The sequence below is a fragment of the Micropterus salmoides genome, unplaced genomic scaffold (assembly GCF_014851395.1).
Source record: "Micropterus salmoides isolate LMB-PRFRI ecotype aquatic unplaced genomic scaffold, ASM1485139v1 Ms_hic_scaffold_10, whole genome shotgun sequence".
In the NCBI taxonomy this organism is placed as follows: domain Eukaryota; kingdom Metazoa; phylum Chordata; class Actinopteri; order Centrarchiformes; family Centrarchidae; genus Micropterus; species Micropterus salmoides.
The window spans coordinates 28313149-28331335 of record NW_024040041.1 but is presented as its reverse complement, the minus strand read 5'-3'; the positions used below and the strand labels follow the sequence as shown (position 1 = coordinate 28331335).

The 18187-nt window shown below is 42.7% G+C and overlaps 1 protein-coding gene across 1 annotated transcript; it reads left to right on the top strand.

Annotated features, from left to right (window-relative positions):
- Window positions 1–6933: 6933 nt before the first annotated feature.
- Window positions 6934–9342, top strand: LOC119917924. The gene is made up of 4 exons (XM_038738356.1): window positions 6934–7068; window positions 7188–7821; window positions 7910–8892; window positions 8986–9342. The coding sequence occupies exons 1-4, from the start codon at window positions 6934–6936 to the stop codon at window positions 9340–9342; spliced, it is 2109 nt and encodes a 702-aa protein (XP_038594284.1).
- Window positions 9343–18187: the final 8845 nt, after the last annotated feature.

Here is an 18187-nt window from a genome sequence, read left to right as displayed (position 1 = left end):
ACCTGTTGGACGTCTGTTGCTCAGTACACCAGTAGTTTCTTTCTTTTTCAGGAGATTCCAAATTGTTGTGCTTGCTATGCCCAATGTTTTATACAAACATTGCATAAGTATGCTTAGTTTGATGAGTCTCAATTTCAGCTGCGACTTTCAGATGGTAGGGTCAGATTTTAGTGTAATCAACATGAAAGCATGGATCCATCCTGCCTTGTATGAACGGTTCAGGCTGCTGGTGGTGGTGTAATGCTGTGGGGGATATTTTCTTGGCACACTTTGGGCCCCTTAGTACCAACTAAGCATCATTTAAACACGACAGCCTACCTAAGTTCTTGGGCGTCTTCAAGCCGCTGAAGACATTACTGAAATGGTAAGAGGTGATGCTGTCCTTTGGGTTTCGCATCACTTAAATGTTTATTCTTGAATAAGCATGGAAGCTTTAAACACAAGTGTAAAGCATAAATCTATATCTAATAAAATACTGCAGCCACAAAAGAAAATGACGAGGCTAAAACAAGGGATTTGTGCATCTCTGCTAGTCTTCTCTACCTAAAAGCCTCGCTCCTTTGCTGCAGAGGGAAACTTTTAAAACCTTTAAGGGACTTTTGGGAAGCCGCTGGTGGTCGATGTTTGTATCTCGTCTCAATGAAGCGTTGTTTCACACTGCCTTGGTGCTGGTAGCCTACTGCGGCTGCTGACGTCTTATCTCCCCATGCTTTCTCTGTTGAGTCACCGCTCTCTTTGTCACCAAACATTTGTATTGGCACCAATTTGGGCACAGGGGTGAGACAAGGTCTAGTTCAAAGCACTCAAAAAACAGCACCACAAAATAAAACATGGAGAAGTCCAAAGCAAAACAATAAAACAAGCCATGCAAAAAATAATAAACTCTACAAAACAGTAATTGCACAACAGAAAATAAACATGGGCACAGTAAAACCAAATCACACAATTAACAACATGCACCAAACACAAAATAAATGTACAAAATAATTATTTTTACTTGACTGGCTCACATGAGTCAACAAAAAGGACTACTACTGTATTCAAGATAAACTAGTTGTCACGAATATACTATATCTACAAACAAATTATAAATAAATGATTAAAATATAACCAAAAGGCCACCTCTATGTGGTCCGACTTGGCCTCTACTTACATCAGTAATTTCATGGGTCCCAGGATAAATCTGAGGGGTTGTGAGTTAATGAAGACTATAAAAACATTTAGATAAAACAGAACACAAGTCATAATGCATAGACATTTTTAACAAGTGGCATTGCTTTGTTTTGGAGTCATAAGCCAAAACGATTTTAAGCACTGGTCTACAAAATTCAGGATGGAACACTTTTAGTTTAATATTGCATTTACACAATTTGATCAACAGATGTCGCCAAAGCACACACAATTTCACAGTGACAAAAGTGACTGACTGCAGTGGGTTTAATGAGTAGTTAGTTCAAGGTGTTAGAAAACTTTATTTTTGCCATCATTATTATATGGCAGTATTTCGCATTTTCATTTAGGCATAATAATTTAGAGTATTATATGTTTTAAACTGGAAAGAGTTTTTAGTGATAAATAATAATAATAATAAAATGACTGGCATTGTGTAGCCTGCAGTGGTGTGTTGGGGACCTGGACAGCACAGAGCGGAGGAGAAAAATATTAAATAAAGTGCTTAAGACACCATTAAGACACCACAGAGGAAGTTGGTGTGAGGAGGATGTTAGCCAAGTTGACGTCAATCACAATTTTCACCGCCTGCATGAGACTGTGAGGTCCCTGAGCAGTTCCTTCAGCTACAGACTGCTGCACCCACAATGCAAGAAGGAGCATTACTGCAGGTCCTTCATTCCAGCGGCTGTCAGACTCTTCAACACAGCAATGACATAACAAAGCACTGTTTGTCGTCTCTGTAATATGAAACTTTTTTGCACTATTTTATTTCTGTACTATGCAATTACATGTTATTTCTTATTCACACTGTATTATACCTGCAATGTAAATCCATAGCCCTATTTTATAGCCTATATTAATGTTATACTATGCTGTTGTATATACAGTATTCTGTGCTGTGTAGTTATATCTATTTCTACAACCTGCAACTAGTTCCTGCTGCAACGTGTGCCATGTTCCACAACAATCTGTAGATAAAAGGTGCATATAGTGTACACCTAAACCTTACACCCTTTCCTTTATTTCCTGGGTTCAGACTCTTTAGATTCTCAGAAATATTTCTCCTCTCAGCAGTGGTTTTAACTTCCTTCTTTGGGCCTTATCATGTTGTCTTCACGGTTACAATAACTATAGAGTGTTGCTTTAGTTTCAATTTTAATTTTTATATCCTCAGTATCTCCACACCACCGTTTTCAGGAAGTGGTTAAGAGTTGATTAGTGGCGCAGAGTTCCGCCTGCACACCAAAAGCTGCATGCCACTCACAATTTAATATCATCTTCTTTGTTGTGTTCATCAATGATATAATAAATGATAAGTCAAGATTGTGAACGTTTCATAATTACAATTTTTTTATCTCGGCAGCTCTAAAATCAATAATGCAGCCCCCCATTATATTTTTCTAGAGTCAGTTAAGGATAAATTATTGTAACATACCTTTATTTATGTAACATGTACAGATGGACTGCGAAAACCAGTTGAAAGTGCTGATGTGGGGCCTTCATACAATATTTTATTCATGTCTATAGACCATACATTGTTTCTGAATATGACTACGGGGATTTACAGATTTACAGACTGAAAGAAAAAAGCAGTTTGAGTTAGGATTACCACTTTACATGTAAATACACTGCATTATAGTGTTGCACGGGAGATGGGTACCAATGATCTTCTGAGCAGTTTTAATCACCCACTGCAGAGCCCTCCAGTCAGGATGCTTTCTGTTGCTCCACTGCAAAAGCTGGCAAGAACATGGTGTGGTAATTTGGCCTTTCTTAAGCTTAAATGTATGTGTCATTTTTTTCCACGCTACATAACATTTTGTTCAGGTATTCATGCTCCCCAGAGGATAAGGCCTCCTGACTTTGTGATCCCCTGAATTCAGTCATCCTACCAGCAAGTTAAAGTTTAGACTGTGGTGTATAACATATGTGCATTTGACCATTACAGTTTAAAATAACACTCTAGCAGCTGGATAGAGGCTCAGTGAACTCTTAAGGGGGAGTAATGATTGATGGGTGTGTAAATAGTGAACCCTCCTTTGGAATTTGACCTCTGACCCAGTGATAGGGGGAGTAGTGATTAGTGTTTATGAAGGGACTGGACCCTTATGTGGTATTTAGCAGATACCTAAACATGTCCTATATAAGCTGTGTTCGATGTACAGAGAGACAGAGTGGCCATCGGGCTGGGTCACTCTCCAAGCTGCTGCAGAGCTTGTAATTGATGCTGAATTCCTTGATGTAATAAACTTTTATGATCAAGAACAGTGTCAAGCGGATTTCTTCTCAACACATCATCGCAGCATTATTGTTCGGACACCACAGAAATTGGCGACCACGAAGGGACCGTGTTGTGCCAGAATTCATCGTTCCATCACAGGGCACTGTCGAGCTGACTCCCGCTCCAGACTCTGGCGTATATGGTGAGTTTTCTCATAAACTGTGGGCGCTGGTCAGTTCGTGTGTGTGTGTGTGTGCGTTAAAGGGTACACCGGTTCGATCCCGTCTGAATGCTTGCGGGTGGATGTGTGAGAAGACTCCGTTCTAAATTTTGTGTGCGTTGTGGATAACGCAAAAAGGGTGTGTGTGTGAATGTAATGAAGACAGATAGATAGATATAAAAGGAAGAAAAAGGAACAGCCTAGGAGTAATGGGAAGTGAGCTTTCATAACTTTGCAAAGATTAAGAATATGGGCCCTCAGATTCTTATAAACGTAAGTCATGTGGGATGGAAACTACTGTCGCGTGAAACTATAGGCTTTAAGGAATAGGTCAATTGGATGAAGGGAAAAAGAGAGAGAGTGTAACCCTGGCCAGGGTCATTCGGCTTGAATAAAAAAATTAATAAGGATAAGGAAGAAAATATAAGGTTAAGGAAAAGGGTAATATAAGGATTAGGACGCCGCAGATCTGGATAAAAAGCCCTTGAAAGGCGATGTTAGATGGGCCGCAAATCCTGGAAAGGAACTAGGTGAATCTTCGGGTCCGTTCAAAGGAACTGGGAGCTTGTAGAAGAAAAATTTAATTGTAAGTTACCTCTCGATACATGTGTTGACGAACTATGTCCGAAGTGGCCTCTCATTAAATATCTGCAAACTCGAGGTAGCACAAATTTAGGAAGGAAAATAATAAAGGAAAAAGGTGCGGCGGAAGCATGCTTTATAAACAGTGTGAAGAAATGCGTTGTTGTTGACTGGATAGCTACCGTGTGTGTGTGTGTGGAGAGGTGCCCCTGCTGTGTCTCGGTTGTGTGTGTGAGAAACAGGAGAAGCCTAGTGTGTGTGTGAGAGACTATGCAGAGGACGGTAAGGCTAGGATTAATGAAAACATATATAGGAATAAAGAAATAGAGAAGGGAATTTGATCAAGGGGAAAACTGTGTTTTGAAATTTGTTAAAGTTATTGATTAATGCTGCTGTATGGTTTGGGTCATTTTATAATCAGCAGTTGGGGTTTTTCTTAGCCTAAGTTACTTTTTTGGGAAGCGCACATTTGTTTTTTCTATATTTTACTTGCATTTAATTTTTTTTATGTGTGTAAATACATTTTTTAGAAGGCATTTTCATTGGTATTGAACCACAAGCTATAATTCAGAATGTTTTCAACAGAGTAAGCTTTAAATAGGAGTGAAGAGTGGTGTCCCCAGCATCCCCAGTTTAAATGACACCGAAATTCCTTAGCTTGAATGTGAACGTATTTATGTCAAAAAGTTAGGCAAAATAGATTATGATTACTCAGAGAGTTAACACTCTTATTTTTGGGGGAAATAACCTTGTGAGTACATAAAAGGACTAAAGTGTTGTTTGCCTTTTTTTGGTTTTTGTTCTCCTGTGGTCTGAGAGACAAGAAGGAGAGAGAGAGAGAGAGAGAGAGAGAGAGAGAGAGAGAGAGAGAGAGAGGGGCTGCCGTCCAGCGCGCCACAGCAAAGCAGCCCTGGATCCAGTCTGGCCAGTATTGTGCAATCCACAAACTCTTTACAATCACCTGGCTGATACACATTTAGTTTGTTTCCTTTCAGGATATTATAGACACATTTGTAACAAAGAGAGTCTATTTGTGTATGCCTGCCATATTTCATGTTATGACTATCTAAGGGGAGACTTGGCAATGGACTGATCAGTTACTGTATTTGAATATTACATATTGGAGTTTTTTTGTGCAGGGGTCGTTTGAATTCAAGTTGTGTTGGGAATTCTGGTATTGAGCTTTTGGGATAAAACTAAGGTGAGTGGGTGCTTATTAGGCAGGAGTTGGCGTTGTGTGATTGCTGGATAACAAGATTTTTGTGATTGCTCTGGAGTTGACAAATTCCCTTGATTTTTCATTAGCGGATGTGGTAAGATTGCCACCTATCAACAATTAGGTAGAATTAAAAGAAAAATAAACAAATAAGTAATAATAAAAATAATTTACAATAAAGAAATATAAAAGAGTTGTCACTATGCGGAAAAAGGACATTAAAACGTTGAAAGTAACTACTCCGGTTGATGTAGTACAAAGAAATAATCCTCTAGTTGATGGTATTGTAAAGTTATCTGAAAAATGGCATAAACGTTGGCCTAATATTGAACAACCATGGCCTGTGGAAGGGACTCTTAACCCAGGTGTACTTAAAATAATGTAAGTACTTGTGTCCACATATAAGTCGGCTCAAAATAAGGGGAAAAAAGGGGGAACGACGTAAAGAAAAGAGACGAAGAGAGCTGGGTGTTCTTAAGTTGTTTGAACATGAAGGTCAAAAACTGATGAAAGATACACAAGAGAAAAGGGACAGAGGTGTAGAGAAAATGGCAAAAGAGGCAAAGATAACAGAAAAATTAATGGCAGAAGTCAACACACCCTTCTCACATACAGATTCAGCAAGAAGACCTCCACCTTACGAGGAGGAAGCGGAGTTTAAGGATGTCTATCCTCAGCTTCCAGTGATCATTGAGGAGGGTGATTATTGCATCAGAGATGAAGAGGAGAAACAACTATAAAGATGAATCCAAGCTCCAAAAGTAAGAAGAAAATGACACGTTTGGAAACTAAGGGTAGAGCGAGGCTTAGGAGAATGGAAGATGATGATGAACAGAGTGATGTAGAAGAGATCATGGGTGGATATGATCCTGTGATCAGACGGAGGCTGGCCAGAGCGGAAAGAAGGGGTGATGAAAGTTGGAAAAAGAAGGATACAGGAGATCAGATCTCTGATGAAAGTGAAGATGGAGACAGCGATGAAGAGTGGGAGATTAAAGGTGCTTCATGTTCAAGAGGATTCATCCTCCAGTGACTACTGAAGAAATAGAAAAAGACATGGATCGATGCATATCATGCTTGGAGAAGTCGACTTATCCAGAAGAAATAAGAGAATTGGAAGAACATCTCGAGAAGCTGACAATACAGAGGGAGAAATTGAGGAAAAAAGGGTCCCAAAAATTGAACAGAATCTGGAGTATAAGCCTTTGCAGAATACCGATATGTCAGATATACTTGAGAAGTTGCCTATTCTTCAAGATGGAGCACATCCTTGGATCTCGAAGTTGGAAGAAATTACGGTAGGAACACAAACTGCCATAGGAGATATTAAGAGACTTTGCTAATCTCCTGAGGATTCCAGGTATGGAAGAAATTTTTCAGAGAGCTGGACTTAATCGATATGTGGGGACTGCTGTAAATGATCCGGAGTTGTTCGCTGCAAGTAGGAATCGACTGTGGAGAACACTGAAAGACACGTTTCCAACAAATGTGCATCCTGACAATATTTTGACACAAGCCTATATGTCGAGAGCTCATCAGGTGTGGAGAAATATTACAGGAAATGATCCAGAGGCCAGTCGAATGGAGCGGTCAATTTTGCGAGCTAAACTACAGATGGGGCTGCCCCCACCAGTAAGGAGCAAACTGGCAGAGGTGGTTGGACTTGGAAGCATGGCAATAGGAGTCTATACAGATCATATAGCCCATCAAGTGGATCTATATAGGAAAAAGGAACATGACCAGAAAGAACAGGGGTGTCTAAGGGGACCCCCCAGGTCCCCTTAGACACCCCCCTTCACGCCACGGGTCTAAACGGCCAGCCTCTCGCCATCGTCACCCACCGCACTCCTCAGTTATCTCTTCTCTCTTCCGGCAATCACCACGAGTCCCTCGCCTTCCACCTGATCTCTTCCCCTGCCGCCCCTCTGGTTCTTGGTCTCCCCTGGTTATCCTCCCATAACCCCTATATCGATTGGTCGCGGGGGAAGATCAGGAATTGGAGTACTTCTTGCCATTCCTCGTGCCTCCTGTCTGCCCGAGCCCCCGGTGATCCGGTTCCCCCGGTCTCTCCTCCGCTCCCTCCCGACCTGTCCGGGGTCCCCGATGTCTACCATGATCTGGCCCCGGTTTTTAGCAAGAACCTAGCTCTGTCACTACCCCCCCACCGCCCCTACGACTGCTCCATAGACCTCCTCCCGGACGCTCCCCTCCCGTCCAGTCACCTGTACAATCTGTCGCGACCGGAGAGGGAGTCTATGGAGCAGTACATTAAGGACTCCTTAGCCGCTGGCATCATTCGCCCTTCATCCTCCCCTCTTGGGGCGGGTTTTTTTTTCGTAGCTAAGAAAGACAAGTCCCTCCGCCCTTGTATCGATTACCGGGGGCTCAACGCCATTACCCTTTTGTCTGGTCTCCAGAGGCCGCTGCAGCCTTCTCTCGCCTCAAGTCCCTGTTCACCTCCGCCCCCGTCCTCACCAACCCTGACCCCTCCCTTCAGTTCGTGGTCGAGGTGGACGCCTCGGACGTGGGCGTCGGCGCCTGCCTCTCCCAGCGCTCCCCAAAGATAACAAACTGCACCCTTGCGCCTTCTTCTCCCGCCGTCTCACCCCCACCGAACGAAATTACACCGTGGGGGACCGAGAACTGCTGGCCGTTAAGCTGGCTTTAGAGGAATGGAGGCACTGGCTTGAGGGGGCTAAACTCCCTTTCCTCGTCCTGACCGATCATAAGAATCTCTCCTACATCCAAACTGCTAAAAGATTGAACTCCCGTCAAGCCCGGTGGGCCCTGTTTTTTGATAGGTTCAACTTCTCCCTCTCCTACCGTCCTGGATCCCGTAACACCAAGCCTGACGCTCTCTCCCGACTCCACTCCCCGGACGCTCCCCCGAACTCCCCGGACACCATTCTGCCCCGCACCTGCCTCATCGCCTCTATTGTTTGGGAAGTTGAATCCGCTGTTCGCCGCGCCCAGTCCACTGAACCCGGCCCTGGCCTCGAGCCTCCTAACCGCCTCTATGTCCCGTCGAGTGTCCGCTCTCAGGTTCTCCAGTGGGCGCACGCCTCCAGATTCAGTTGCCACCCCGGGATGGCCCGCTTAAGCGCTCCTGGATCCCTGCCAGTCAAATCCTGGATCCTTCCCTCCTGTCCGACTTCTACCGGGCTCACCCAGACAAACCGGGGGGTCCGCCTGGAGGCGTCCGTTGAGGGGGGGGGCCCCTGTCGCGGTGGCAGCCCGGCTGTCGGTGAGTGTCCTGTTTCTCCTTTCCCTCACATTCTGGTTTCCCCTGTGCCTCCTCTCTCTCTCTGTGTGTGTGCTCTGTCCCTCCCTGCTCCGGAGCCCGGCTGGCTACCCACACCTGCACCTCGTTTACCTCCATCCCCGGCCGCCGCACCTGCCAGCCATCAGCCTCATCACTGCCAGTATATCAACCCCGGCTTTCCACTCCACCCTCGCTCGATCGTCGCAGCTCTTGACCTGGTGTCGCCGCTTCGTTCTGGCTTTATTTCTTATACTCCTTTTGCCTCTTGTCCTCTTGCCTACTAACCCTGTCTCTGTGTTTTTCCCCGCCAGGTTCACTCACCTCTGCCTCCCAGCTCGGCCAGCCGGGCTCGCTCGCCTGCCTCCTCCTCTCGCCGCCTCCACGACACCCCCCCGGCTTCTCCACTCGCACCCCGCCTGGCCCCCCGTCTCCGTGTCCTCACCTACCCCCCTAGCCTCCAGCCTTGTGCCCTCCGTTCCTCCAGCTTCTCGGTTCCCCGAGTCCTCGTCTGCCTCTCCCCCTCCTTCCACCTGCCCTCGCCTCGAGCCTGTTTTTTTCCCTCAATAAACCTCTTTTTCACCCTCAGCGTTGCGTTTGGGTCCGTTCTGTCTCCCACCGTTACAAGAAGTTCCGGATCCACATACTTTGTTAGCCCAAATTTCTCCTGATGCAACACATTTCACGGTGTTAGATTTGTGTGGTGCATTTTTTTGTGTTCCCCTTAGTATAGAGAGTCAGGGTTTATTTGGATTCACATATAAAGGACAGTTCGCATGGACACAGAAGCATTTCTTATTGTCAATAGGAGGCTATTCGTAAGCCTCCAAAGCCTAGAACTGTCAGAGAGATGTTGACGTTTCTCGTTATTGCTGGTTATTCTTCAGCATGGGTTGAGGATTATTCTAGTTTGACGGGACCTTTGAGAGCTATGGTTAAGGATACTGGGAAAGCTCAATTTCATAGCAATCTTTCCTGGACACAGGAAGGCCTTGTGGTATTTGAAACAATCAAACAGAGGTTACAGGAGGCACCAGCGCTCACACTACCAGACTACTCTAAGAATTTCTTGTTATATGTATCTACTTCCACTGGAGGTAAATATGCATGTGCAGTCCTTTGTCAGCCGACGGGTACAGGGTTGAATCCTCAACCTATTTCCTATTATTCGACTGCATATTCAGAAGTAGAATTAGGGCTACCACTGTGCTACAGAGCAATGGTGGGAGTTTATTTAATTTATGACAAAGCATCATCTGTTACGAGGGGTTACACAGTAACAATTCTTACCCATCATAGTCTCAGGAATCTGCTGAACAATGGAAAATACACATTGACTATGCCAAGGCTTAGAGACTACCATAGGCTCTTAGAGCAGGAAGATGTCACCCTGGTAAGGTGTGAGACGGTAAATCCAGCCGAGAATTTGCCAACGTCAGAGGATGGTGAGCCACATGATTGTGTTCAAGAGGCAGAGAAATATTCATGGCTTAGATCAGACTTGCAAGCCCTTCCACTACGTGAGGCAGACCTGGAGTATTGGACTGATGGGTCTTGTTATCGTGTGGGAGATAAATTGTGTGCTGGCTATGCAGTAGTAAAAGCTCAAGGAACTGGATTTGTTGTTGAAAAAGCTGAAGTAATACCACAGCCTGCGTCCGCACAGCTTGCAGAACTTGTGGGGCTAACAGAAGAGTGTTTGTTAGCAGATGGACAGCGAGTGACAATATATACTGATTCTGCATATGCACATAATGTATGTCATTTGTTTGGAGCAGTGTGGAAAGGTCGGGGGTTTAAAAAAACAGATGGTTCTCCGATACACCATCACGCACAAATAATAAAACTGTTGCATGCTATGTTGAGGCCTAAAGAGATAGCGATAGCTAAGTGTGCAGCTCATAAAACAGATGTGTCAAGAGTGACACAAGGGAACAAAGCTGCTGATGAAGCTGCAAAAGCTGTCACAGGAGCTGACAAATTGGGCAAGGTTTTTCTGGTCACTCATGGGGTGGACTTGGAAGACAAAATTAGTGATTTTGATGCAGGAAGCTGCTTCTATGATTGATAAACAGTTATGGTTAGACAGAGGTGCTGTTAAGGATTCTACGGGTCTTTGGAGAAATCACGAGGGACTGATAGTAGCACCTCTGGACCTGTTAGGTCTGATGATTCAGGAAGCACATGGGTTAGCTCATGTTGCCAGGGGGGAGGTTAGGAGAAAAATCACAAAGGAGTATGGTTTTTGGGCACCATATTTGCTTGAACAGATTGATTATGTCGTAGGCAGGTGTACAATCTGTCTGAAAAATAATGTCCGCAGGGGTGTGACTGTTCCTCCTGGGTACATTCCCACCCCAAGGGGTCCTATGCGTGAGTTAGTTGTTGACTTTGTCGATATGATAAAACCAGTTGAAGGGAAAAGATGCATGCTAGTGGTTGTGGATAGATTTTCACGATGGCCGGAGGCCTGTCCAACCAAGCGGAAAGACGCTCAGTCGGTTGTGTAGAGAGGTCATAAGCAGGTGGGGACTTCCAGATCGAACATCGTCAGATAATGGGAAAGAGGTTTGTGGATAAAACAGTGAAATTGATTTTGCAAAAATTGGGAATTAAACAACGTCTTGGAGCAGTTTATCACCCACAATGTCAATCGATTTGTGAAAAAATTAATGGAGTTTTGAAAAATCGTATTGTTAAGATTTGCCAACATACGGGTCTAAACTGGATAGCGGCGCTCCCTTTGGCGTTAATGGTGTGTCGCTCAAGTGAGCTGCGTGATTTACGTATAACCCCTCATGAATTGGTCACAGGAAGACGGATGCCTAAACCTTGTTTACGAACAAGTGGCAAGGGTCCAAGTTTGGCTCTTTTAGAAGACGAAATGAGAGCATATGTCACATACATGGCCAATTTCCATAAAAAATTATCCACATATGTTTCTGACAGGCAAAGGAGAGAAGAGGTGCAGGAGAAGCTCGATGAGCAAAAAAGGAGCACAGTGCAACCTGGGGACAAGGTGTTCGTGAAGGTCTTTAGGAGGAAGTGGTATAACGAACGCCGTGAGGGACCATTTGAAGTGGTTCGTAGTACTGGAACAGCTGTCCAGGTTAAAGGGTCTCCAACGTGGTATCATTTATCACATTGTGTTAAAGCGCCTAGGGAAGAGGTGCCACGAGTGGACAGCCAAGATGGTGAAGGCTCAAGAGAGCCGGATGACAATAGGGAAGAACAGGCAGAAGGAGAGATGCATGACGATATCCAGAACCAAAACCCAGAAGGAGATATTGTCCATTCAGTGGACAATGTTGATAATCATGTGTACACTTCTGATGATGCCAGATATGACTCTGCAATTGATGGAGAGGAAAGGAGATTTGGGGACATTGATTTTCAATATGTCCCAGAATCAGCAGGGCCTATTTCAGTGGAAGGTGAAACCGCAGAGGTCACCAAGGGCTACACCTCTGTTACAGGAGAAGCCAGTGTTCCACTTAGACAAAACAGCCCCAGACCAGTTCGGAAAAGAGTCAGACCAAAACGATACGAAAACTAGAATTGAAGTACCTCTAGGAAACAACAGTAACATCAACACTTCAGCCTGGTGCAAGAGCAGTAAGAAGCAACTCTACTCTTGTATCGTCAACAGTCTCTAAAAGTATAAATGTGACACATTTGACTACAGTGGCGCCTCAGATGATTTCGCCAACGCCAATGTCATTGTCTACTGTGGTTAAGGTTAAGTTTGGAGGTTCGGCATATCTTCCTTGTAAATGTGAGAAATGGAATACGGGTGGTAATATGCCTCCCAAGTGGATAAATAGTCGCGGTAAAGATGTGTTGTTATCAGGACCGGAGGGTGTACCCCCTAGTCAGAGAAAGTATTCTCTGCTTAATGATATGAGGCGGTGGAAAATTGTCGGTGATTGTTCACTTGTTTTGCGTAATCCTACCTGGGAAGACCTAGTGGAATATAGTTGTAAGTTATAGCAAGATTTTAAATTTGTTCCGTTTCAAAATCATTGGATACAAGGTTATGTGACCCGTAAGGTGACGCTTATGATGAAAGATTTAGAGCCTGTTGAAGTGTCAACAGTCACCAAAGGAGTTCAGGAGCAATATACTACAGTAGTCACTCCAAGAGTGAATAATACAGAGAACATTTGTCATTTGGCCCTTGGAAATAACTAAAAGAGTTAATACATCAACTAATGTAATTGTTTTAGCAGAAACCTTGGAAGAAATGAATGTTACAGTGGCGATAACAACCATTGTAAATATGACACAGACACCGACTACAACTTTTTGGGAAGTAAAGGATTTGGTAAACGTAACTCAGAAGCCGGCGTTACAGATGGAGACTGGGGAGCAAAGAATGCAAGAAAATGATGAAGTTTCATCTGAAACCGTTCAGAATATTATCCCACATGTACAAAAGGAGTTCTATACTTTTGATAAAACACCAGAAGATATGACTGATCAATATCGCTCGTTACGGAAGAGGGAAGCTACATGGAAGGCATATGGGTTTGATTCTTCTGTTTTGAAAATTACAGATGGCTGGGCAGGTAGGAATTTATGGTTCCAGCAGTTAACTCATTCTGTAAGATCAGTTAAGAAACTAGATGGTCCATGTCTGTTGAAAGTCCCCGCACCAGGCACATGGGATTCAATTTTAGAGACAGTGGCCCAAACTCTATCCGTTATGTGTCAATCTTATGCTTTATCATGGCTGTCGTATCAGCAACAATTGTCAACAGATATAGTGACGTCTTGGTCGTCGCAGTTGTTTAGACCTAGACTTAATTGTTCTTGGATAAATGAATTACCCTATGTGAATTTGTTAGATCAGAAGGAAAATAAGTTAACAGCAATTCCTGAAGCAATGGAGGTAAGACCTGTGAGGGCTAGTAGCTGTTTTTGCTCAAATAAGACATATGATGGGCCAGGGATGTTTATGGGAATATCAGAATGTGATGAGTATATGATGTCTTTGGATAAGCATGACCGTAAGGTTAGAGAAAACACATATGAAGTAACTTTTGCTGTGCCATCTAGTAAGAAGGGAAGGACTTTGATGGTAAGAGATCAGCTTTTGCCTGGCAATGTGACTATAGGGAATTTTCAAGATATTTGGTGGATTTGTGGTGATAAGGCATATATATTCTTACCTTATGGATGGATAGGATGTTGTTACATGGCGACGCTAAAACTTCCATATGAGGTGTTTACAATCCATAAAGGGGAACCAGCTGCTATAGCTCATTCTGATCCGGGTTCTGGAAATAGGGTGAATAGGAGCATGGCACAATTTCATAATCTTGAATCCTACCATTGGAGGATAAGTCTAGGCGAGAAGTGGGGTCTTGGACTTTTTCCATGGTATGGTGTAACATTTTTGGCAGATCACATTGATAATATTACAAGGGATTTGCAAATTAAACTATACGAGGGTTTAATCTTCTGTCAAATACTCAAAGAAGTCACAGACTGACATTGTTGAAACATGACATGGCTCTCGACTATATTTTAGCCAAACAAGGTGGTTTGTGTGTGGCTATGAACTTGACGGGGGACGGTTGTTATACTTTGATCCCCGATAGTTCTGATAATATCACTAGTGTTGATGATTGATAGATGCATTAAAGAGTAAAAGGGATGCGTTTGGTCAATCTGAGGGAGCTGGATGGTCAGCAAATACTTGGTTACAAAATCAGTTAGGACCAGTGGGAGTAGTGGTGGTTCATGAATGAACTCTGGACAAGGACAGTGTGGAAACGTCTGGATTGCATCGACACTACACTGCTGAGGAGCTGCAGTGGAATACCTTCCTATGTCTGCTTTGATATAGATATGAATACATATTTGAATGAATAATACTTAATTAACAATCATATTCTTTTTGTGACTTACACTTTCAGGTATGGAGTTAATATATGGGGACCTCAGGTTTTTTATTTTTCTTGATGTTTAGGGATATAGGGTCTAGGCAGGGACAGGTCCGTTGGAGGGTCCGATGGGTTGACTAGCCTGAATTCGGGCATTGTTTTGATTTGTTTCATTTCCTGAGGTTTTCACATGTATTGGCTAAACCATATCTCTGCATTGACTGATAAAGATGTCTTTGATTAATTAAACTGGAGTACCATGCGTGGCCGCCTAAGGCAGAGGGGCTGTGAGAAAATTTTCCTGTCTAGATTGTCTTGGAGGGCATTTTGGAATGAAGGCTGCCGGACAGGTTTTTCGTTCTCACACTCCATAAAGTTGATATATTGTTAAAAATAATATTGCAAGAAGCAGGTGTTGGAGAAATTGTTATCTCTTTTTGTTTTTCAAGACTCAACTAAGTCTTGCAGGGGGGAATATGTGGTGTATAACATATGTGCATTTGACACATAACAGTTTAACATAGCACTGTATCAGCTGGATAGGGGATTAATGACCTTTTAAGGGGAGAGTAGAGGTCAGTGGTTATGTGGAGACTCAGACCCTTATCTGGTATCTAACAGATACCTAAACATGTCCTATATAAGCTGTGTTTGATGTACAGAGAGACAGAGTGGTCATCGGGCTGGGTCACTCTCCAAGCTGCTGCAGAGCTTGTAATTGATGCTGAACTCCTTGATGTAATAAACTTTTATGATCAAGAACAGTGTCAAGCGGATTTCTTCTCAACACATCATCGCAGCGTTATTGTTCGGACACCACAGGAGGCTTTTTAAAAATCTTTCATTAATGTTAAGATCATTTTATCCCTTAATTTTACAATAAAAATACATTGAGAATATAAAAGGATGTTTTTACAGTGCCTTTTCAACTTGCATTAGTGAACTGCATACAACAGGGCTCAGTGTTAAACTTTTTTGCAACTGGCCCACCGGGTCAGTGGGTTTGAAACTTACTGGCCCAAACACAGTTTTTACAGGCCCTCCATCCAAAAATTATTTATCAGTGTTACAACAAAACCAAAGACTTTTAAGTTATGTTATACTGTTAACATGTTTAATCTGTTAATAAATACATTGTGGATATAAAATTTTTTTAACAAAAAGGTAATTATAAAAATAGTTAAAATTATAAAAAAAATAAATAAAAAGGTAACAGTTAACCAAACATTTTACTTTTACTTTTGACGTGCTCTCTCTCCTGTTGACAGTCATCTAATAAACAATTTACACAGAGCAGCAGAAACTAGTTGCTTTGATCCAGACTGACAGGCTGGAATGGTAGTGACCTTTCAATCACAAGGTAGCTCCGCCCAAAAGCATACACTGCATTATTGTCTTTTTTCCTCTAAAAGGAACCATAATTTACTAAATTAACATCATGCTGGCTTGAAGAAGACTTGAAACTAGCGACTGAGACCATAAACTCATTAGGAAAGGGTTTACTGAGGTAATAAATCAGCTGAGAAGTAGCAACATTTTACCATTATTTCTAATGCAACCGGGATTCTTTTTGCAACCAGCGGATTCGCCCCCTGGTGGCCGTTATTATGAATGCAGGTTTAAGTTCCGTCTGCAAAGTTGCACTTTCAGACCCAGAGATTCCGCTTGATTGAGATTAGAGAAATAACATTTGACAACCACTCGTCGCGTAACTACATATCTGGATTGGACAACGGTGCACGCCATGAGCTGTTGATGATGATGATGTTGAGTTTCTAACTGTTTTTTAATACTGAGGTGCTAGTTCAGCTGTCCCAATGTCACTTTTTACTGGCCCCGGGCCATTAGGCCACTGTTATTGTTGAGCCCTGTACTGTATTCCGACTTGTACAAATCACCAGCAGTAAATATTGTGCTAGTACTAGTATTGAACTACAAGAAGCAAGACAGTTGCAAGCCTTTAATTATGTAAAGCTTTTTATGGGACAGTTAGGTCCTAGAGACGTGGTAACAACAGCTGCGCAGAGGGGGTCCAATTTGATTTTTATTGTAATGTGGCCCAAAATTCCTGGCCTCCGAGAATCTTAAATTCTCATTGTCTTCCAGCAACGTACTTAGCCATGTTCATGCGAACCTTCATTGAAGTTACTTATAGTTATCAGACCGTTTAAGTCACGCAACTTTGAATTCAGGGACAAGCAAGTCTCTTTTAAGCTTTATTTCTGTCGAATCAACGTTAACCTAACTCCTCCCAGAGACAACGAGTTGGAGGCCAGCCACATGGGTTAGTTACCCCAGCTGTAACACAGAGGACATCAAACAATGAATCGAGCCAGGGTTAACTGTCTATCACTGCAAGAGTTTCTTCATCACCAGTGAAGCGGGCGGACCCCTGGAATAATCCCTGGCAGAGCCGAGCCGTATGGGATACCAAGCCGCTGTGAACGCAACAACCAGCAGCCAACGTGGGGCCGTCTGAGTACAGGGCGTCTGACAAACTCAACAAGAAGTACGACAAAACAAACCCTGCACTCTGTGATCAAGTGATGTCCTCTAGCTTTTAACCATTTTGCTTTAGCTTAGCTCCTTTAGCCTAAACTCCTAGCCAAATTTAACTTAGTTATGATCATAACTTGCGTCCATTCGTCTCCTATTCCCTTAGAATCTGATTTTTTCCCAGACCAACTAAATTCAAATTGAACTCCATTATTCTCATTGATTGCATCCTGGTTGTTTAATCATCATTGTTTTTATGTCTTTGATATATTTAACCTCCCTTTATATTCACTTTACTTAGTTAATAAATTTCACCTTAATCACAGGAACTGTGTGTGTGTAGACTACTGTTTAAATCCAGGTCACTGGACGGAGGATTCACAACTTTGATATGAGACTGACTGACTGATTAAACTGATTCAAAATGATTAGCAATTATTAACTAAGTGATCACTAGTGAACAATTGTGTAATTATTATTAATTATATATAAAACCATACCCAAGGCGTCCTGAGACCTCAGGCAGACAGAACTCAGGTGGTGCCCCAACGAGTGTTCACGACATAATATTTCTGAACATTAATATTAAATTCATTAACAGTAAGTAGGTTCACTACACATGTAAATACAACTAGCATGGTACAAGAAACACTGATGTTTGAGTTCTGCAGTTTTCACACCAGGAATGATTTGTCCACCACTTTGGTCCTGACTGAAAGATCTCAACCTCTTGGACTGCCATGAAATTTTGAAGAAACTTATTACACATATCTACTAGATTGATTGACACAGAATTTGGTTCAGATATCCATGGTGCCCAGGTGATAAATCCTAAAGATTTTGGTGTATGTGGTGAACAATTCTCATAAACCATATGACTATCAAGTGACTAATGAATACTTTCCAAATTTGCATAAAAAATATGGATATTACGTCCCACTGTGCACACAAATGTGTAATTTGTACTTTCACATGCTAAATGCCCTTTAAAAACCATTTTACCACAAGCTGAAATTATGGCTGTCAGTAGTACTTTGTATTTGTTATATTTAAAAAAAAGAGACATTTTGGCAATATTTGCATGCTTATCTAATTAAGCAAAGTGAGAGGAGCCTTGATTCTCACCTGCCTA

What these genes read in the sequence shown, in the direction of transcription:
- LOC119917924 (XM_038738356.1), top strand. Translation starts at nt 6,934, where the DNA reads ATGTCGAGAGCTCATCAGGTGTGGAGAAATATTACAGGAAATGATCCA. An exon ending in GGAGCAAACTGGCAGAGGTG is followed by an intron (nt 7,069 to 7,187) that starts GTTGGACTTGGA and finishes GGGACCCCCCAG; the next exon opens with GTCCCCTTAGACACCCCCCT. An exon ending in CGCCATTACCCTTTTGTCTG is followed by an intron (nt 7,822 to 7,909) that starts GTCTCCAGAGGC and finishes CCCTCCCTTCAG; the next exon opens with TTCGTGGTCGAGGTGGACGC.